Here is a 22,813-nt window from a genome sequence, read left to right as displayed (position 1 = left end):
GTCGCTTCTATGCTTTACCTTCTGAGGATTGCTCATATTTTAAAGCGCCAAGGGCTGATTCTAGATACTTGAGCCTGAAAGTACTTTAAGTTATGTGCAACTCCCCTTTTCCAGATTGCATGAGAAGTAATGCCATGGTCATTCAATGTGCGTTCACCTGTGTGTAATTTGGTATGCTGATTCAAAGTCTCAATTATTATCCTGGTGCTCCTATGTTTCATTCCTAGTTCTGCACTTTGTACCTTACTTTGGCAATCCAGCTTCAGGTCTTGACAGGGTTTTAGTTCGTTTTAATCAGTTAGGCAGCAAGTTCTTAACATCCTATGTTATTTTTCAGTTATAATTTTCTAAACTGCAACTGTAGGACATAGCAAATAACCTGTTCGGCTAAATCAAGAGTTTATTTTCAAGTTAGAGAGTATTTGGTGATCATGGCTGGAAACCGATTGATATTAAGGATTACCAGTTCATTGTGGATGTACTTTTGTTTTTGTTATTTTGCTTTCTGTATTCGTGAACTGTTCAGTCTTATGTTGAACACATGAAATTTCTACCACAACTAATTAATGTAATGTAACACTGAAGTGTACTGGCTACTCATCACGTCAGCAACAGCATATGTGGCTATATTTACTAAAGTGTGGTGATACTGTTTATGATATTCACCTTGTCGAATTTGAAATGGTCATTGGGATGCACATGACCTGGTATACTTCGGTGCAGGTATCACTGATGGGATAAAAGACTCATTTGGTCTGTCACTGATTACTTTGCTTACTAATTAGAGAGTTGGAATTTCCCTCAAAAAAGAAAAAAAGAAGAGAGAGGGAGTAGTAAAAGTTGTCACAGCCGTCCTAACAGACTCAAAATTCTTGCAGGACTAGAAAGGCGAAAGGAGGCAGCTTGATGAGTCATGCAAAGATGCATAAGATTTGGCTTATGCAAACATTGGCTAACTGTTGGTGCCTAAGAGGTAGGCAGGTGTAAAGTAGGCCCTATTATGTTGCTCTCAGTCCTAACATTGCTCAACATCATCAATGTAGTGGATAGCTCTGCTTACCTTTTGCTTTAATCTTGCCCTGCCTTTTGTCAACATGCTCTCTTAGTTTAAGGATTCCTGTCTTCATTTGGCGATTTCATCAGTATATGTTCTGCTTTGAAGTTAAGGAATGTAGTGTTCCCTTGATTGTGTTTCTTTTGTTTCGATTTGGGATAGATTCTGGCAAGCAGTATTCTTTAATGACAATCCGTGATCCCAGTGCTGATATTATTATATCTGATCTGTTATTGTAGTTTCAGCATTGCTGGTTATCTACATGAGGAAAACCACTGAGTTGAAAATTCAATATGATGGAATAAAGCTGATTTTGTCCATTGCTCTGCAGCTTTCTTATTTCCAAAGATGAGTAAACAAATAGAACTACATTTTCCAACTTACACACAAAATCACAGGACAAACAGAGTTATTGCAGAGATAGACAGCTGGGGCTGTTAGATTTATCCTAGAAATTCATCTTCTGTTGTATAGTGTCCTTGACCTACCTAACTTGTGATGGAACCTTTTACACTGCTGTTTTTGTCACAATGAGCATTCATTGATACTTCACAGGATAATCAAGCTAGGAGAAATTCGAAATCCGAAGTGGTAACTAGTAGAAGAAAAGAAAGCCTGAAAACTGTTTCAGCAAACATAAGGTTCAAGTCAAATAAGTGGAAATGTCACATTTTTATGATTTATTATTATTTAAATTTAATGTTTCTTGCAATGCATACGAGGACCCCCATTGAGCTTATTCCGGCATTGGTGGGAATGAAATTCATGCCCGCATTGATCCCCCCCCCCCCCCCCCCCCCCCCTCCTTTGTGTTGGTGAATAATTCCATGCTTGTTGTTGTTAGATGATTTGTTACTCTAAAGACGAGTTTGTATGCATATGTAATTATAGGTTATAGAATGTACTTTATAAATGATACTCCTTTTTTTGTTTGTCACAGCAAGAAAAAGATTTTGCCCTTCATGCTTGCATGTTTTAACATTTTAAGTGTAGGCTACAGTATCTTTTTAAAATTTTCAAAATAAGGTCACTGCTGTAACATTTGCGTGTTCCTTGGTTGACATGAATGCATAAACAAACAAACAAACAACAACAAAGCCTTTAAGTCCCAAACAAGTTGGGGTAGGCTAGAGTTGAAACCCAACAGAAGCAAAGGTTCAGGCACGTGAATAGCTGTCTTCCAAGCACTCCTATCTAAGGCTAAGTCTTTGGGTATATTTCATCCTTTCAAGTCTTCTTTTATTGCCTCTACCCAAGTCAACTTCGGTCTTCCTCTGCCTCTCTTCACGTTACTATCCTGACTTAGGATTCCACTACACACCGGTGCATCTGGAGGTCTCTGTTGCACATGTCCAAACCATCTCAACCGGTGTTGGACAAGCTTTTCTTCAATTGGTGCTACCCCTAATCTCTCACGTATATCATCGTTCCGAACTCGATCCCTTCTTGTATGACCGCAAATCCAACGCAACATACGCATTTCCGCGACACTTAGCTGTTGAATATGTCGTCTTTTCGTAGGCCAACATTCTGCACCATACAACATAGCAGGTCTAATCAACGTCCTATAAAACTTGCCTTTTAGCTTCTGTGGTACCCTTTTGTCACATAGGACACCAGACGCTTGCCGCCACTTCATCCACCCTGCTTTGATTCTATGGCTAACATCTTCATCAATATCCCCGTCCCTCTGTAGCATTGATCCTAAATATCGAAAGGTTGACATGAATGCATGGTATATCTTAATATGGAGGCCAATTGATGATGTCCAATTTCCAGAAAAGCTTTTTTTGTCCAAGTTGGGCATTTTGAATTAATGTAAAGATATGATCTTGCATAGTTACTGCAGCTATATCTTTCAAGAGTATGGTTTTTGTGATTTGTTCAAGAAACAGGAATCACGTAGGCTTTAATTAGAAACTGTTATATATGTGAATATATACAACCAGTATAAACCGCAACTAACTAAAAAATAATTGGTTGTGCCCTAGCACCTTTCATTTTGGTCACAGCACATGAATGTGGCTAAAGATACTGATCAGAGAAAATATTAAATGCTACATCCCAATTTTGAAGACAAATAAAAATCGAGGGAATTCTTCAATATTTGTCCTTAAACAGAAATTGCTTACATTGATATTTCTGAAGGCCATAATATCAGACATATATCATATCTACAGAAAGCCCAAGTTCAAAAGAGTACAGAATTATTGGGGGACATTGAATTTACATTTGTATTTTGGGTAATCTCAAATATACACCTCAGCGTCTTCGGATTCTGCTGCTATTTTTGATGCTGATGATAACATGAAACGGAATCCTGCGTCGCTTGCACTCTTCCTCACTGAGGCGAGCTGCTGTGACTTCTTGCAGTATGCTATTGCGCCCTGAATTGGATTGTCCATCTCTGAACTTGCACTGCTACTCCTCCTCAGCACTGATCCAACACCAGAGTCATTTGAGCTTGGAATTGAGAAGGAGGATGAATTTGACGAAGAACATGACGATGATGAAACAGAGGATGCCTTGTTTGATGATGAGTATCGGATAATGACGCTGGAGAAGGATCTCCTATGGCCACACTCGTCCTCTTTAAACTTGCCACCTGCTGTGGTGCTATTGCTGATGGGTGAGGCTATGTACCTTTTGCTTCTGATATGGCCAAATGGGTTCTTCCTCCAGGTATTGAACTGTGCATTGGACAACTCATTTGCTCTAGGTACACCATTCTTGTCATCTGGATTCCCTCCTTTAGTAGCAAATATTGTCTTCAGATAAGCTTTTGATGCCTTGAGCTTGAGACCGAGGTTGAGGTGCCTGATGAACTTGAGCTTCTTGGACCATGGCTTCTTCTCACAGGCTGCCACCTCCTCGGCAGCATCACTACCAGTGGATATGCACTCATGGAAGTAGTACTCTGCATTGAGCTCACCACTGGCATAACATGAGTTTGCTGCTGATACATTGCATGACTGGTATGGTGTTGCTGGGGCAGTGCTTGCTGAAAGTAAGCCCTTCTCAGCTGCACTCTCAAGTAGCTTCTCAACCATCTGGATGCGTGGTGGAAGATGGAGTGGTAGCAGCTTGCCCTTGTAGAAGAGCTCATCTGCTGGGGATGCCACGGGCTCCCGCAGGTCTGGTGGAGCCAACATGTGGAATTCAAACTCTCGCGAGTGTTGTGGCGAGGCTGCCATGGCACTGTTGTAGCAGAGCAAGCTTGCGGTGGTGGTGGCCGTTTCTGATGCTGCTGGTGAGCTCAGATCCATGTCTATGTAGTCCTCTTCTTGGAGTGGTTGGTCATGGATTTGGGGGCTATGTTTTGCCATTGTTCTTGCCTTGCTTTGTGTGTTTGGTGACTTGTGTCTTCTGGTTTGGGTTGGTCTTGGCAGAGGTGGTGGTTGTGTTTTAGGAAGAGAGTGGAAGAAGTTTCGGCATGCTTTAAAGCAGAATCCCTGTAGCTAGAGAGGTTTATAAATTGGCTTATACTTCTTACGAGGGACCTATCTGTGCCCCTATGATCTGCCTTTTGTTTGCATCTAATCCTCTTTCTGTCGGCAGCTATATGTAATGCAGCACCGTGTTGTGAAATAACTGTTTTACTCTATTATTGATCTATATGGCTGCAGTGCTTTTATGTGATTAGGTTATTTTATTTATACCTATTCCTTCCATGGCATGCTTCTCCTCTTTTCATGACAGAACCTACTAATTTTGTTTGGATGTGTAGGGTTACATTTACAAGGCCACCATTAAGAGCTAGGCTTACGAGGTGATCACTTTTACTGATAAATTATTTACAAAATGCCTACTGATATGTGGGCCTTCACACCACTTGGTCTGCATGTTAACTGGACAGGTGCACTTGGAAGCTTCATATTCTTTGAAGCAAGTGTTGAAAATTGTTTTCAAATTTTTGGGTTACCTGATGATGGCTTGGGTTGAAACTTGAAATTTTAAAGGCCTTGTTGTTAAAAGAAACAAGACAGACCTTGTGGACATGAGACAATCTGACTGTGAAATATGATAAGTTTCTTGTAAAGGTAAAATATTTTGGTGATTGACCTTGTTATGTATGAGTGCTCTATTTTAAATCTAAAAGGGAGAACGCATGCCCTCAAAACATGGAGCAAGGTGCCATTTGTTTATTCAATCTTTATGTCAACCTTTGGAAATGTGAGGGTGACATCAGGTGCAAAAGATTAGGCCCCTTGTTTAAGTTACCTGTCTAAACTGAGCGTGCGCGGCTGGGTGTTTGTTTCTATGGGCGTGCTTGTTGATGCCGTTCCATTCCTGGGATCCCTTGTCAACTTTGTCTCATTGGAGTTTGGTGTAATTATTGACAACTGCGCATGCATCAGCTCTCATCGAGGCCTCTCTACATTATAGAATGTGTCTAAACTTAAGCTGTTTCAAAGTGGACTTGTTTGGGGTTTCTATCTTGTTTTCTCTTTGCGCAAATTTTTAAAGGCGTTGGTTGGATCTAACCACTCACTGACTCATTTCATTTTCTGTGCAGATCTACCAGGAACCTGCTGAAGCAAAAGAGCCTAAGTGTATGCACATTTCAGCAAACAAAATGTTCCTTATTTTCGTGGTAAGCTATATCTTTACATACGGTGGGAACTCAGAAGGACAACTGCCCCCGCGTCGCTCCCACGTGAGCGGCTCGGGCGGCTCCTCCCCCCAAACCCTAGCAGCCCCTCCCCTCCCCTCCCCGCCACGCCGCCGCCGGAGCTAGCCGCCGGCATGGCCGCCCGGCCGACAGGGATGGCGGCGGCGGGGCCTTTCTCCTTTCTCTTGGTGGCGCGTGCGGCAGCCCTCCCCTCACGTGAGCTGCGTGGAGCTCAGCGGGGAGGGCCGTCGCGGCTATGGCGGCGCCGGCTGGTGCCCGAGCTAGCGCAGGGGACGACGGCGGGCTCTCCTTCTCCTCCGCGCGTTCCCCTCCTCCTCTCTTGACGGCGACGGCGGCGACAGCTGGGGCCGCCGGTCCGGGCCAAGTGAGGTCAAATCCGGTGCCCGAGAGGCCGGATCTAGACTCCAGGTGGCCAGTTCGGCTTTGGGGCCGACGGCGGGTGAAGTGGTGGCCAGTGGCGGTTGCGGTGGCGCCGGGGCTTGTGATGGCGCTGGGGGCAGCGCTCCCTCTGCCTGCCTCTCCCCTCACGGCCCTGGCTGTTGCGGTGGCGGCCGGGCCTCTTCAAGGACTGGCTATGGCCAGGGCAGCAACCTGCTAGCTAGCCTGCCCGTGGTGGTCGGTTTGCCGGCCTCGGCGACGGGCAGGGTGATGGGCCAGCACAAGGCGGTGCCTGCAGTTGTGCTCAAGACGGAGGCAGCGGCGGCGGCATGGGGCGCCGGGTTCGGGGCCTGGTGTCCGGATTCGGCGGTCCCAGGGCAGGGGGCGGCGCCCGAGATGGTGGGGCACACGCCCTGTAGCGGTTGGCGGCGAGGTCAGCTGCGACATCGGCGGGTGCCAGGTGAAAGCATCTAGGCCCCTAGTTGGGTTTCGGTGATTAATGATAATACAAGATTACTATGACTAACGTGTGTTTTACATATGCAATTAACTTAGGTCATGGTAATGGAGATCAATCGGGCAATCAAAGTTGTCATGCCCCTACGATGGAAATTGTTTCAGTTTTCAAAGGATGGACGACAAGGTTAAGGATGACTAGTTCTAAGTGTTGATTGGAGTTGGAGAGACACTTAGAGTAGTTTAGGACTTTGTTTTTTTCTTTGGCCGTACTATTAAGGGGGATATGGACGGGTAGCTTGACCTAGTTGAGTCTAGTGAGTTAGGTGTGGTGCACACTTGTTAAAACTAGCTCTAGGTAGCTCCTACGAAGCCCTTTGATCCCATGGAGCAAACTTCATTCACAAATAATCGAGAGTTGGAAGTGAATGGAGGGTCAAATACTGACCGGACGCTGGCTCTGGTGCGACCGGACGCTGGCCGCAGGGTCCGGTCAGTTCATTTGACCGAGGAGATCAAGTCTGGTGTGACCGAACGTTGGAAGGTCAATGTGACCGGACGCTGAGGTCCAGCGTCCGGTCGACTCCAGTAAGGGTCCAGACTTGAGAAAGTGTGACCGGACGCGTCCGGTCAATACTGACCGGACCCTGAGTATCCAGCGTCCGGTCGAGTCCAGTAAGGTTCCAGTAAGGGTTTTATGTGACCGGACGCGTCCGGTCAGTGCTGACCGGACCCTGCCAGCGTCCGGTCAACTCATTACTACTGGTTCGCGGGTTGAACTGACCGGAGCGTTCGGTCAACATGATCGGAGCGTCCGGTCATCCCGCAGAAGCTCATAACGGTTCGTTTTTCAGGCTGCCTTATAAATAGAAGCTCCATTCGTGTGTGGAGTTACTTTTGCTCATTTCAACAGCTAAGAAACACGTTTGTGAGTGCCAAGAAGAGCAAGGTTCTAGTGAGGTGTTTGTGATTTGAGAATCCAAGAGTGAAACCTCATTAGTGAATCAAGAGTAGATAAGTGTGCATCCATCTTCTCATTAGGCTTCGTGTGGTCAAGTGAGAGTTCGTGCTTGTTACTCTTGGTGATCGCCATCACCTAGACGGCTTGGTGGTGATTGGGAGCTTGGTGTTCACCCAGCGGAGCTTGTGGGTGACCCAACTCAAGTTGTAAGCGGCTTTGGGTGATTCGCCGCGACTGAGTGTCGAAGAATCAACCTGTAGAGAGCACTTGATCCTTGCGCGGGTGCTCCAACAAGGACTAGTGGAGAGTGGCGACTCTCCGATACCTCGGCAAAACATCGCCGCGTTCCTCTCTCCATTTACTTTGAGCATTTACTTTAAGTATTTACTTTGAGCAATTCAATACTTGTCTTTACATTCATAGAATTGCCATGCTAGAGTAAGTTTGGAACATAGGTTGCAAGTCTTTTGTGCGTTAATTTGATAGAAACACTTTTCTAGGCACAAGGGGTTAATTGGGCTATCCATAGGATTTGATTATTGCAAGAAAATTTAGAATTAGCCCAATTCACCCCCCCTCTTGGGCATCTTGATCCTTTCAATTGGTATCAGAGCCTCGTGCTCACATTTTTAAGCTTAACCGCTTAGAGTAAGATGTCTCATAGGGATGGACTTCATCCTATCTTCAAGGGGGATGATTTTTCATATTGGAAAATTCGCATGGAGGCTTACCTAGAAGCTCTAGACGTTGGAATACTTAGAGCCACCTCTTAAGGGTTTTCAACACCTAAGAATGCCGCACAACTTCAAGGCGATGAAGTGAACTATGAAAAATGGAATGCAAAGGCTCACAACACCATCTTTAGAGGCCTTTGCAAAGATGTGTTCAATCGTGTAAGGAACCACAAAGACGCCCATGCACTATGGTCGGACGTTTGTGCGCTCTATGAGGGAACTAAGAGTGAGCGTGGGGAACGCTATCATCTTATGATTAAAAAGCTAAATTCATTTGAGATGCTTCCCAAAGAATATGCTAATGAGATGTATTCATGTTTGAATATTCTTGTAGAGGAAGTCAATGGGCTTGGACTTACTCAAATGTCGCCATCCGACGTTGTGAGAAAGATCTTGAGTGTCCTCCCCATTAACAAATATGGCCATATTGTGACCGTGCTACACCAAGGTGATCTTTCCACCGCTACACCGACACAAATCTTAGGAAAGATTAATGCTCATGAAATGTACATGCACATCACGCCACAAGATGGCTCATCCTCTACAAAGAAGAAAGAGAAAGACTTAGCATTCAAAGCTAGCCAAGATAAGGGCAAGGCAAGACTTGAGTATGAGAGCTCAAGTGATGAAGATGATAAAGAAAGTCTTACTCTCATGGTGAAGAAGACCGCCAAGATGCTAAAGAAGCTAAACAAGAGTGGCATCAAGTTTGACGACAAGAAGAAGAAGTTCTTCACTAGCTCAAAAAGAAAGCCAATCTTCGAGATGGATTGCTACAATTGTGACGAACTTAGTCATCTAGCTCATCAATGTACAAAGCCCAAGAAAGACAAGTTTAAGAACAAGAACAAGGGAAAGAAATATGACTCAAGCAATGAAGATGAAGATAAGAAGAAAAAGAACAAGCCATACAAGAAGAGAGATGGCAAAAAGAGGGACTTCTACAAGAAGAAAGGTGGAAATACCTACATTGTCGATGATTGGCTCACGGACATTGATTCATCAAGTGGATCATCCGATGATGATAGTGACGATGAAAAGGTGGCTGCCATTGCTATTGATCTTGCATCTTCACCGCCATCATTGTCATTATCCTCTACACACCTATGCCTTATGGCCAAGGGTGAACGCAAGGTAACTAAGAGTGATGATAGTAGTGATGATGAACATGCTAGTGATGATGATAGCGATAGCGATGATAATGACTCACCTACATATGATGATCTTGTCAAAATATTAAGAAAATACACTAAGATCATTAGAAAGAGTAGAGCTACAGATAAAAAGCTTGATGCTAAAAATGATTCACTCTTAGCTATGTGTGATACATTGGAAAAGGCTAATGATGAGCTTCGAGAAACTAATGATGCTATATCATCCAAACTCAAGGAGCTCAAATCCTCCAAGAAAGAGCTTAAAGATAAATATGATAAACTTGAGTGGGTGCACAATGAACTCGTCACTAGCCACAACAAGCTAAAAGATGAATACACTACTCTTAAGATTAATCATGATACTCTTGTTATTGCTTAAGAATTTTTATCAAATGAGCCACATGATGCTACTAACCATGTTGTCAAGATTGATATAGCTACTTCATGTGATGATTTAATTGATGAAAGCATTGAGCATGGATCTAGTAGCAAAGGCAAGCAAGTGGTTGAGTGCAATGACTATGATGAGTATGTCAAGCTCAAGAGTGACAATGAGAAGCTCATGAAAGATCTTGAAGAGATGAAAAGTCACAACACCATTGTGCTAGAAACTCTTGATCATGACAAAGAGTTGATCCTTGAGAATGAGAAGCTCAAAGAAGAAAACAAAAAACTCAAGGAAGAGAAGAACAATGATATTCTCAAGGAAGAGAACAAGAAGCTCAAGATGGAGAAAGAGCATCTCAAGGTGGGATTGAGCAAGTTTGCTAGAGGCAAGCATCTCCAAAGTGAGCTACTCATGAATACCGTCATGAAGATGGATAGAAGTGGCATTGGATATATGGCAAGTATAGAGAAGATGAAGGTCCAAGCTCAACACCAACAATCAAAGCCAAAGCCAAAGCCAAAGAGATATTTTGAGTGTAGACAAGAAGGCCACTTTGCTCATGAGGTTGTTGTATCCAAAGCCAAAGCAATTGTGTGATCTTGGCTTTCAATGCTTGTTCACCGAGAAGGAGGTTGTTGTATCCAAGGTAGATGACAATCAAGTGATATTCAATGGATTTAGATACAACAACTTATATCTAGTTGACTTCACCTCCGAAGATGCAAATTTGAAGACTTGCCTATTCACCAAAACCACACTTGGGTGGCTATGGCATAGAAGACTTACTCATGTTGGGATGAGCTCACTCAAGAAGCTTATGAAGAATAATTTGGTGAGATGGTTGAAGGATGTGAAGTTTGGGAAGGACAAGCTTTGTAGTGCATGTCAAGCCGGTAAGAAAGTTGCAAACACTCATCCAACCAAAGCTTTTATGTCAACCACAAGAGTGCTAGAACTTCTACACATGAATTTATTTGGACCAACAACATACAAGAGTTTGGGAGGAAATCTCTATTGTCTTGTAATTGTGGATGACTATTCAATGTATACATGGGTGTTCTTCCTTTATGACAAATCCGAAGTTGCATCTTGTTTTAAGAAGTTTGCTAAGAGAGCTCAAAATGAATTTGAAGTGAAGCTCAAGAAGATAAGAAGTGACAATGGTAAAGAGTTTGACAACACAAACATAGAAGCTTATTGTGATGAAGTTGGAATCAAACATGAAGTCTCCGCAACATATACTCCTCAACAAAATGGTGTAGTTAAGAGGAAGAACCGAACTTTGATCACTCTTGCAAGGACAATGCTAGATGAGTACAACACCCCCAAAGCTCTATGGGCGGAAGCAATCAACACCGCATGTTATACATCCAACTGCCTATTTCTTTAAAAGTTCATTGTCAAGACACCTTATGAGTTGCTCAATGGGAAGAAGTCGAACGTCTCCTTCTTTAGGGTGTTTGATTGCAAATGCTACATCTATAAGAAGCGGCAACACCTAGGGAAGTTTCAAAGACGTTGTGATATTGGTCTTCTTGTTGGTTACTCATCAAAGTCCAAAGCATATAGAGTATTTAATCATGCCATCGGCTTAGTTGAAGAAACATATGATGTGGAATTTGATGAATCTAACGGCTCCCAAGGAGCACATGAGAATCTTGATGATGTAGGTGATGAACCGTTGTGAGAGGCTATGAAGAATATTTTGGTGGGAGACATCAAGCCAAAAGATGATGAAAATGATGTACAAGTCATCAACCAACCTTCTTCATCAAGTGTACCACAAGATGGTGAAAAAGATGGGAGAGTAGAAAATAAAGATACTCATATCTTCCATGAGCAAATGGTGGTACAAGCACAAGATGTTGATGCTCCACAACCTTCTCCTCAAGTGGTCAACAGAAGAAATACACCTCTTCTATAAGATCATCCACAAGATCTCATCATAGGGAGTCCATCAAAGGGTGTAATGACTCGATCTTAAAAACTTACTTCATTTATTGTTCATCACTCTTTTGTCTCTTGCTATGAGCCTACCAAAGTAGAAGAAGCTCTTAAAGATCCAGATTGGATCAATGACATGCATGAAGAGTTGAATAACTTCACTCGCAATGAAGTTTAGACTCTTGAAGAGCGACCAAAAGGTGCAAGAGTCATTGGAACAAAGTGGGTGTTCCGCAACAAGCAAGATGATCAAGGTATTGTTGTGAGGAACAAGGCAAGACTAGTTGCAAAGGGGTTCTCTCAAGTTGAAGGCTTGGATTTTGGAGAGACCTTTGCACCGGTTGTAAGATTAGAAGCCATTCGTATCCTACTTGCATATGCATCACATCATGAAATGAAACTATATCAAATGGATGTGAAAAGTGCATTTTTAAATGGCATTATTAATGAACTAGTCTATGTTGATCAACCTCTCGGGTTTGAAGACCCTAGATATCCTAATCATGTTTATAGGTTGTCCAAGGCTCTATATGGGCTTAAGCAAGCCCCAAGAGCTTGGTATGAGCGCCTTTAGGACTTTCTTATTGGGAAGGGCTTCACCATTGAGAAGGTCGATACTACACTATTCACCAAGAAGCTTGATGGACATATCTTCATTTGTCAAGTATATGTTGATGATATCATCTTTGGATCATCAAATGAAGACTCATGCAAAGAATTTGGTGAATTGATGTCAAAGGAGTTCGAGATGTCCATGATTGGTGAGCTTACATTCTTTCTTGGTTTTCAAGTCAAGCAAATGAAAGAAGGCGTCTTCATCTCTCAAGAGAAATACACTAAAGATCTTCTCAAGAGATTCAAGATAAATGAATATAAGCCAATCAAGACTCTAATACCTACTAATGGACATCTCGACCTAGATGAGAGAGGTAACCCGGTTGATCAAACTCTCTACCGTTCTATGATTGGTAGCTTGTTATATTTAACCGCATCTAGGCCCGACATCATGTTTAGTGTGTGTATATATGCTAGATTTCAAGCTAGTCCTAAGAAAACACATTTAATTGCCATAAAAAGAATCCTTAGGTATCTTAAGCACACACCAAGCATTGGCCTTTGGTATCCCAAAGGAGCTTTATTTGAATTAATTGGCTATTCCGATTCAGATTATGCCGGATGCAAGGTTGATAGAAAAAGCACATCCGGAGGGTGCCATTTACTTGGTAGATCACTTGTGTCTTGGTCCTCCAAGAAACAAAATAGTGTGGCTTTATCCACCGCTGAAGCGGAATATATCGTCGCGGGTGCATGTTGTGCACAAATTTTATACATGAAACAAACTTTGCTAGACTATGGTGTAGTTCTAGAAAAGGTACCTCTTTTGTGCGACAATGAAAGTGCGGTAAAACTTGCAAATAATCCGGTTCAATACTCTCGCACCAAGCATATAGATATCCACCATCACTTTCTAAGAGATCATGCGGCTAAAAATGATATATCACTAGAAGGTGTAAGATCCGAAGATCAATTAGCGGATATCTTCACTAAACCGCTAGATGAGGCTACTTTTTGTAGATTGCGAAATGAGCTCAATGTACTTGATTTTAGTAACTTCACTAAAAATTGAGCTTGTGTTGTCCCTTGCATTCATTGTAATATACAACATGCTTAATTTGTGGCAATGCATATAGGGCTTGTCTAACATGGTTAAGATAACCGTCGCAAAGCGTGTGAAGAAGCTTAACCTTGGATCAAACTTGACAAGCAACTAGATTTACTTACAAGTATTGCATATGCATGAATGTTGTTTTGTTCCATTTGCCCTCTTGTTGCCTATTTTCTTAAAAAGAATTATAGTCTAAGGCAAAAATATTTTGAAAAATATGAGGGTTTGAGAGAGGTCACTCACATCAGTCCCAATTGGTGTTTATTTGGATCTTATTCAAGTTGGGACTTGATTGGGAACAGGCAGCGCGAAGGAAGTTTGAAGATTTGCTGGAAAAAGTGCACCGGACGCTGCACCGGACGCTGCTGTCCAGCGTCCGATCAGTTCACAGGAGGTGAACTGCTGCCGAAGGAGTGACCGGACGTTGCGTCTGTGCGTCTGGTCAGGAGGACCTTCAGCGTCCGGTTGATCGAAGGAAGGAAAGGCAGTACTGACCAGACCCTGCCTGCGTCCGATCATGGACCACCGGACGCGTCCGGTCCCGATGCCAGAGGAATTGGACCTCTCTGGAATCGACCGGACGCTGGGTGGTAGCGTCCGGTCGCTACCACCGAAGCGTCCGGTCAGTGGATCTCACGCGGCTTCAGGACTCTTTTCTCTGTTTCCTTCTTCGTCGCGTTTGGGACCCTCATATAACCGCTGCCTTCGATTTGATTCCCCGTGACCTAGCCCTAGCCCTTGCCACCGCCAGGTCGTCGCCATTGCTCACCCGCGACCGTCCAGCACACCACGCCGCCGCAGCCTAGCCCGTAGCCGAGCTCCTTGCGCCGGTCATGCATGCCACCACGCCTTCCTTGCCTGTGCTCGCCCGGCCCTCTCACCACCGCGCTCGCTCGGCCCTCCCGCCACCACGCCGCCTAAGCCGAGCCTGCTGCCAAGCCTCACCGCGCGCCTCCGGTCTACCTGCTGCTCAAGCAATCGGCCTAGCCCTGTTTTCTTCTTGGTAAGACCAGATCAATGCTCCAAATTCGATTTGCCTGTGAACCTAGATCAACTGCATTGTTTTGATTCTAAATCGCATTCAGGGTTTTCGACCTAACCCGAGCCGGTTCCGAGGTTCCCCCACGCGACGTCTTTCCTTTCCCGGATCGCTGTTCGTTAGGTAGCTTGCCCGTCGTCTCAATTTCGTACCTACATTGCTTGCTTCCTAGGTTTTCGCATCTAGTAGATATATTGTATTTATTCATATATCCATCTATTCTATCATGCAGCGAGTCGGTGCCGTTGTGGTTCTTGTGGCAGTTGGCAGTCAACTCGGAGCTAAGCTCGCGAGTAAGGAACAAGGCCAAGCCTCGAGAGTGTCAGTTTGTTTGTTGATCTTCATCAGTGACAGTTCATCATCTTGTTAGTTCAGATGGCTCACACCAAGAACGTTGGTGGTGGCCCAGGTGATGATGATCGGAGGCCCCCGCCTCGCCTGCCAACAGGATCGAAGGGCAAGTCAACCAAGCAGGTGATATCCAAGAAGTGCAAGTACCCCGACACAGAGATAGCGAGAGCAGCAGCTATTGTAGAGGTCGTAGAGCGTGCCAAGAGAGGCGGTGCCCACAGCAGAGTTGTCATTGTAGATTAGCTGGTTTCACCAGCAGTGAGAGCAGTGCTTGAGGAGGTTGAGCATCGTCACGGTAGTCCAGCTAGGACTGCCACACTTGCAGGACGACAGGTTGCCATTGAGGAGGGTCAATCAGTAGAGCAGGAGCCAGTTCAGCAGACTCAGGAGGGCATGCAGGCACAGCAGACTCAGGAGGGCGAGCAGGCACAGCAGACCTAGGAGGCCGAGGGGACAGAGCTGGCACCCCAGCTTCGCCGCTCTAGACGGACCCATGTACTAGTCTCGCCGAGGCCGCCGACACAGCGGAGGGGATCACGTCCACCACCTAGACCATAGGGTCCACCTCTAGTGGTGCATCTCGACTTGAGGGCCGCCATGGCCAGACAGGTTCAGCAGCTGCGATTTGTAGAGTTTGAGGTTTGGTTTCCTCCAAGGAGGGATGAGAGAGCAGCTGAGGGTTTTTACACGCCACTGCAGGAAGATTTCTACAATGTTTATCTCAACAGTGGGGCAGCGTTCAGATCTCAGAGAGTCTGTCACATAGAGTCTATTGTGGCAGCAGCCGGAGAGCATATTTGGCCTTACTTATCATATTTGCCAGGGTTGACAGATTTGATTGGACGGACGGGAATATATGTACCATCTTGGGTTCGTCAGTTTTATGCTTCACTCTTCATCGATCCACATCACATATTTATTCACTTTGCCTTCAAAGGCAAAGACTACAGAGTGACGAGTGGTAGGGCCAGAGAGATACTGAGGCTACAGGATCAGCCTGTCAAGATGCATGAGGTTTGTTATGGATAGCAGGAGCCTCCCAGACGTCCTCATGGAGGGTTGGTACCCCCCTACAGATTTAGTGCGACATTGCTTCAAGGAGCCTTTTGGTGAGGGGTCGAGCAGGAACCCCAGTGACTTGACTCCTACAGCGAGAGTACTAGAGGCCATTATCAAGAGGACACTGCTTCCCAGGTTGGGATACAGGGAGGGCCTGACTCGCTTATAGCTCTAGCTTCTCAATGCCCTGATGCAGCAGATAGTATTTGATATCTGGGACCTCCTTCTTTTAGAGATGGAGGATACAATAGCTGAGGGATTCAAGGGTCGCAGGCAGCTTCCCTATGCTCACTGGATCATGTTTCTCATCCGCAGAGTGGTGCTTGATAAGCCCCCAGGTATGATGGATGAGTATATAGGTGCCACCACAGAGTTCCCAACTTACAACCTGTCACAGAGAATCAGACACAACACTCCTCAGGCACCTAGACAGCCTAGCCATTGTCCCGACGTGCCAGAGTCCGCAGCTCAGCAGGATGAGATTATTAGAGGGATTGCAGCCACTGAGGAGGAGGAGCTAGAGGCATAGCAGGAGGTGAGCGAGTATAGTGACAGCTCTGACGACGACTACTAGCCTATTCCTCAGATGCCTCCACGCAGACACGATGCAGAGGCCGGTAGCTCTAGTTCTGCTCCACCTGCTCCGCAGACAGACCCCGCTCTCATTGCTATTCTTGAGCGGATGCAGCAGACATAGGATAGACAAGCACAGGAGACAGCTGCTTCTTTTGCCTAGTTTCAGGCTCAATAGGACGAGTTCTAGAGGCATCAGCAGGCCATGCAGCAGCAGCAGCAGATGCATCAACAACAGATACTCTTGCAGCAGCAGCTTATGGGTTTCATGCAGCATGTAGTGATAGCTCTTAGGGCCCCACAGCCACAGCCTTCGCCCCAGCTTGCTCAGCCGGCTACCACTTCGACGACTCTAGTAGTATAGCCTAGTGGGCTCCAGAGTCAGGGACAGCCTCCAGCTCAGTTTGCTTCACCTCGTGTACAGGTGTCCTAGTGGTTAGCCTCACCCGTGGTAGCCCCGCAGTTCACTCCACTTCAGACAGGCTTCACACCAGAGCAGTCTTCCTCGCTATTCGTGCCTGACACGTCAGTCTCCAGGAGTCTTGGAGCATCCTTCAGCAAGTTGATCGACATGCCTACTCCGCCTCATATGCATACCACCGGTCTGTCTACAGCAGCTCTAGTCATAGTGACTACTTAGAGGCTCCCCTCGTCTGTCGCCTCGTCAGATCCTACGATAGACATACTAGCAGCTTCAAGGCAGCACCAGCCCCAGCTCAGACCTAGACTGCTTCAGCAACACTTCCTGCCATAGAGGGTCAGTCAGTTCAGAGCTCAGGGTCAGATGATGATGGTGCCCAGTTCCAGCTTGCCCCACGTTCTTCAGCGCCCGGCTTGTCCGCTGCAGCCCCGCCGACCGATCCTTAGGTTTTGGTGTTTGACGCCAAAGGGGGAGAGGGAGTTCGAGTATGTAGTCTCAGGGGGAGCTACATTTAGGGGGAGCTAGTTATCTAGTATTAGCTTATTATATATATTTGGAGTTCTATGTGTGTGATACACTATTACTTATGCATTCATGTGTTTACTTTCATGCATACTATTATATATATGTGATAGTGCTATCTATGTGATTGTGATATATGACATGTGTGCTTTCTACTTTGCATTATTTAAATGTCATATCACTTGTGTTATGCTCATTTGCCTTTGCTTCCGCGTTTAAACTCCGTTGCAAATGAGCTTTGTTAATCGTACTCATGCTTAATTCACATCCTTTGAGTACATTGTGTTGGCTTGGGTCATATAAGCTTGACTAACACTTTTGTTCTTATTGACAAAAGCTTATATGAACTAAGCCCATCAAAAACCTCACTCTTTCACATACTCGAGGTGGTATTGCATCAATCACCAAAAAGTGGGAGATTGAAAGCATGTAGGCCCCTAGTTGGGTTTCGGTGATTAATGACAATACAAGATTACTATGACTAACGTGTGTTTTGCAGATGCAATTAAGTTAGGTCATGGTAATGGAGATCAATCGGGCAATCAAAGTTGTCATGCCCCTACGATGGAAATCGTTTCGGTTTTCAAATGATGGACGACAAGGTTAAGGATGACTAGTTCTAAGTGTCGATTGGAGTTGGAGAGACACTTAGAGTAGTTTATGACTTTGTTTTTTTCTTTAGCCATACTATTAAGGGGGGTATGGACGGGTAGCTTGACCTAGTTGAGTCTAGTGAGTTAGGTATGGTGCACACTTGTTAAAACTAGCTCTAGGTAGCTCCTATGAAGCCCTTTGATCCCATGGAGCAAACTTCATTCACAAATGATCGAGAGTTGGAAGTGAATGGAGGGTCAAATACTGACCGGACGCGGGCTCCGGTGCGACCGAACGCTGGCCGCGGGGTCCGGTCAGTTCATTTGATCGAGGAGATCAAGTCTGGTGTGACCGGACGCTAGAAGGTTAATGTGACCGGGCACTGAGGTCCAGCATCCGGTCGACTCCAGTAAGGGTCCAGACTTGAGTGAAAGCATCTAGGCCCCTAGTTGGATTTCAGTGATTAATGTCAATACAAGATTACTATGACTAACGTGTGTTTTGTAGAGACAATTAAGTTAGGTCATGGTAATGGAGATCGATTGGGCAATCGAGGTTGTCATGCCCCTACGATGGAAATTGTTTCGGTTTTCAAAGGATGGACGACAAGGTTAAGGATAACTAGTTCTAAGTTTCAATTGAAGTTGGAGAGACACTTAGAGTAGTTTAGGACTTTGTTTTTCCTTTGGCCGTACTATGAAGGGGGGTATGAATGGGTAGCTTGACCTAGTTAAGTCTAGTGAGTTAGGTGTGGTACACACTTGTTAAAACTAGCTCTAGGTAGCTCCTATGAATGCCTAAGATCTTTTGGAGCAAACTTCATTCACATATGTTCGGAAGATGGAAGTGGATGGAGGGTCAAACACTGACCGGATGCTGGCTCCGGTGCGATCGGACGCTGGCCGCAGGGTCCGGTCAGTTCATTTGACCAAGGGGATCAAGTCTGGTGTGACCGGACGCTAGGAGGTCATGTGACCGGACACTGAGGGCCAGCGTCCGGTCGACTCCAGTAAGGGTCCAGACTTGGGAAAGAGTGACCGGACACGTCCGGTCAGTGTGACCGAACCCTGTGTATCCAGCGTCCGGTCGTTTACAGTAAGCATCCAAGAGCGACCGGACGCGTCCGGTCGGTACTGACCGGACCCTGACAGCGTCCGGTCATCACTTGCAAACTGGTTCACGGGTTGAATTGATCGGAGCGTCCGGTCATCATGACTGGAGCATCCGGTCATCTCGTAGAGGCTCATAACGGTTCGTTTTTCAGGCTGGCTTATAAATAGAAGCTCCACTCGTGAGTGGAGTATCTTTTGCTCATTCCAACAGCTGAGAAACACGTTTGTGAGTGCCAAGAAGAGCAAGGTCCTAGTGAGGTGTTTGTGATTTGAGAATCCAAGAGAGTAGCCTCACTAGCAAATCAAGAGTAGCAAAGTGTGCATCCATCTTCTCATTAGGCTTCGCGTGGTCAAGTGAGAGTTCGTGCTTGTTACTCTTGGTGATCGCCATCACCTAGACGGCTTGGTGGTGATTGGGAGTTTGGTGTTCACCCAGCGGAGCTTGTGGGTGACCCAACTCAAGTTGTGAGCGGTTTTGGGTGATTCGCCGCGACGGAGTGTCGAAGAATCAACCCGTAGAGAGCACTTAATCCTTGTGCGGATCAAGGGGGAGCTACACCCTTGCGCGGGTGCTCCAACGAGGACTAGTGGGGAGTGGCGACTCTCCGATACCTCGGCAAAACATCGCCGCGTTCCTTTCTCTCTCTATTTACTTTGAGCACTTACTTTGAGCATTTACTTTGAGCAATTCAATACTTGTTTTTACATCCATAGAATTGCTTGCTAGAGTAAGTTTGGAACTTAGGTTGCGAGGTTGTTGTGCATTAGTTTGATATAAACACTTTTCTAGGCACAAGGGGTTAATTGGGCTATCCGTAGGATTTGATTATTGCAAGAGAATTTAGAATTAGCCCAATTCACCCCCCCTCTTGGGCATCTTGATCCTTTCAATTGGTATCAGAGCCTCGTGCTCACGTTTTTAAGCTTAATCGCTTAGAGCAAGATGTCTCACGGGGATGGACCTCCTCCTATCTTTGAGGGAGATGATTTTCCATATTGGAAAATCCGCATGGAGGCTTACTTAGAAGCTCTAGATGTTGGAATTCTTAAAGCCGCCTCTCAAGGGTTCCCAGCACCTAGGAATGCCGCACAACTTCAAGGCGATGAAGTGAATTATGAAAAATGGAATGCAAAGGCTCACAACACCATCTTTAGAGGCCTTTGCAAAGATGTGTTTAATCGTGTAAAGAACCACAAAGACGCCCATGCACTATGGTCGGACGTTTGTGCACTCCATGAGGGAACCAAGAGTGAGCGTGAGGAACACTATCATCTTGTGATTAAAAAGCTAAATTCTTTTGAGATGTTTCCCAAAGAAAGTGCTAATGAGATGTATTCTCGATTAAATGTTCTTGTAGAGGAAGTCAATGGGCTTGGACTCACTCAAATGTCACCATCCGATGTTGTGAGAAAAATCTTGAGTGTCCTCCCCATTGACAAATATGGGCACATTGTGACCGTGCTACATCAAGGTGATCTTTCCGCCGCTACACCGACACAAATCTTGGAAAAGATCAATGCTCATGAGATGTACATGCACATCACACCACAAGATGGCTCATCCTCTACAAAGAAGAAAGAGAAGGACTTAGCATTCAAAGCTAGCCAAGACAAGGGCAAAGCAAGACTTGAGTATGAGAGCTCAAGTGATGAAGATGATGAAGAAAGCCTTGCCCTCATGGTGAAAAAGACCACCAAGATGCTAAAAAGGCTAAACAAGAGTGACATCAAGTTTGATGGCAAGAAGAAGAAGTTCTTCACTAGCTCAAGAAGAAAGCCAATCTCCGAGATGGATTGCTACAATTGTGGTGAACTTGGTCATCTAGCTCATCAATGCACAAAGCCCAAGAAAGACAAGTTCAAGAACAAGGGCAAGAAAGATGATTCAAGTGATGAAGATGAAAAGAAGAAGAACAAGCCATACAAGAAGAGAGATGGCAAAAAGAGGGAGTTCTACAAGAAGAAGAAGAGTGGCAAGGCCTATATTGTCGGTGATTGGCTCACGGACATTGATTCATCAAGTGGATCATCCGATGATGATAGTGACGATGAAAAGGTGGCCGCCATTGCTATTGATCTTGCATCTTCATCGGCACCATCGCCATCATCCTCTACACACCTATGCCTTATGGCCAAAGGTGAACGCAAGGTAACTAAGAGTGATGATAGTAGTGATGATGAACATGCTAGTGATGATGATAGTGATAGCGATGATGATGACTCACCTACATATGATGATCTTGTCAAAATACTAAGAAAATATACTAAGATCATTAGAAAAAGTAGAGCTACAAATGAAAAACTTGATGCTAAAAATGATTCACTCTTAGCTAAGTGTGATACATTAGAAAAGGCTAATGATGAGCTCAAGGAAACAAATGATTCTATATCATCCAAACTCAAGGAGCTCAAATCTTCTAAGAAAGAGCTTAAAGATAAAAATGATAAACTTGAGTGGGTGCATAATGAGCTTATCACTAGTCACAATAAGCTAAAAGATGAATATGCAACTCTAAAGATCAATTATGATACCCTTATCATTGCTCAAGAATTCTTACCAAATAAGCCACATGATGCTACTAACCATGTTGTTAAGATTGATATAGCTACCTCATGTGATGATCTAATTGATGAAAGCATTGAGCATGGATCTAGTAGCAAGGGCAAGCAAGTGGTTGAGTGCAATGACTATGATGAGTATGTCAAGCTCAAGAGTGAAAATAAGAAGCTCATGAAAGATCTTGAAGAAATGAAAAGTCACAACACCATTGTGCTAGAAACTCTTGATCATGACAAAGAGGTGATCCTTGAGAATGAGAAGTTAAAAGAAGAAATCAAGAAACTCAAGGAGGAGAAGAACAATGACATTCTCAAGGAAGAGAACAAAAAGCTCAAAATGGAGAAAGAGCATCTCAAGGTGGGATTGAGCAAGTTTGCTAGAGGCAAGCATCTTCAAAGTGAGCTACTCATGAATACCGTCATGAAGATGGATAGAAGTGGCATTGGATATATGGCAAGTGTAGAGAAGAAGAAGGCTCAAGCTCAACACCAACAATCAAAGCCAAAGCTAAAGCCAAAGAGATGTTTTGAGTGTGGACAAGAAGGCCACTTTGCTCATGAGTGTCAAACTCCACCACCACAACCCTTGCCCAAGCATGCTAGACCCTTTGCTTTCAATGCTCACTATATGCTTAGAAAAGATTCGAGTGGAAAGATGAAAGTCATGTTCTTAGGTCCCCCCAACAAGAGTAGGCCTAAGAAAATTTGGGTGGCTAAGTCACTTGTTGAGAAGGTGAAGGGCCCTCAACAAGCTTGGATCCCTAAAGCTTGAATCTCTTGTGTGTAGGTGAACTATAAGACCGGTGGAAGTCATTGGGTTATTGATAGTGGTTGCACTCAACATATGACCGGTGATCCTCGTATGTTCACCTCACTAGATGAAGAGGTAGATGGACAAGAGAAAATAAAATTTGGAGATAATTCAAAGGGCAAGGTTAAAGGATTGGGTAAAGTGGCAATATCAAATGATCATTCCATCTCAAATGTGCTCTATGTTGCTTCATTGAGCTTCAACTTGCTATCCGTTGGACAATTGTGTGATCTTGGCTTTCAATGCTTATTCACCGAGAAGGAGGTTGTTGTATCCAAGGTAGATGACAATCAAGTGATATTCAATGGATTTAGATACAACAACTTATATCTAGTTGACTTTACCTCCGAAGATGCAAACTTGAAGACTTGCCTATTCACCAAAACAACACTTGGGTGGCTATG

The 22,813-nt window shown here is 44.8% G+C and overlaps 2 protein-coding genes across 2 annotated transcripts in view; one reads left to right on the top strand and one right to left on the bottom strand.

Moving 5' to 3' along the window:
- Positions 1–22,813, top strand: part of LOC136456784 (small ribosomal subunit protein uS12) — a 264,823-nt gene that overhangs the window by 35,349 nt on the left and 206,661 nt on the right. The gene's annotated exons all lie outside the window — the stretch shown is intronic.
- On the bottom strand, positions 2,778–6,485 carry LOC136456780 (probable membrane-associated kinase regulator 4). The gene has a single exon (XM_066456755.1). It carries the CDS (start codon positions 4,378–4,380, stop codon positions 3,304–3,306), a length of 1,077 nt encoding a protein of 358 aa, XP_066312852.1. The 5' UTR covers positions 4,381–6,485; the 3' UTR covers positions 2,778–3,303.

The sequence above is a fragment of the Miscanthus floridulus genome, chromosome 6 (genome assembly GCF_019320115.1).
Source record: "Miscanthus floridulus cultivar M001 chromosome 6, ASM1932011v1, whole genome shotgun sequence".
Classification (NCBI taxonomy): Eukaryota; Viridiplantae; Streptophyta; class Magnoliopsida; order Poales; family Poaceae; genus Miscanthus; species Miscanthus floridulus.
Note: the sequence above shows the minus strand (reverse complement) of the source record. Positions and strands in the feature narration are given on the sequence as shown.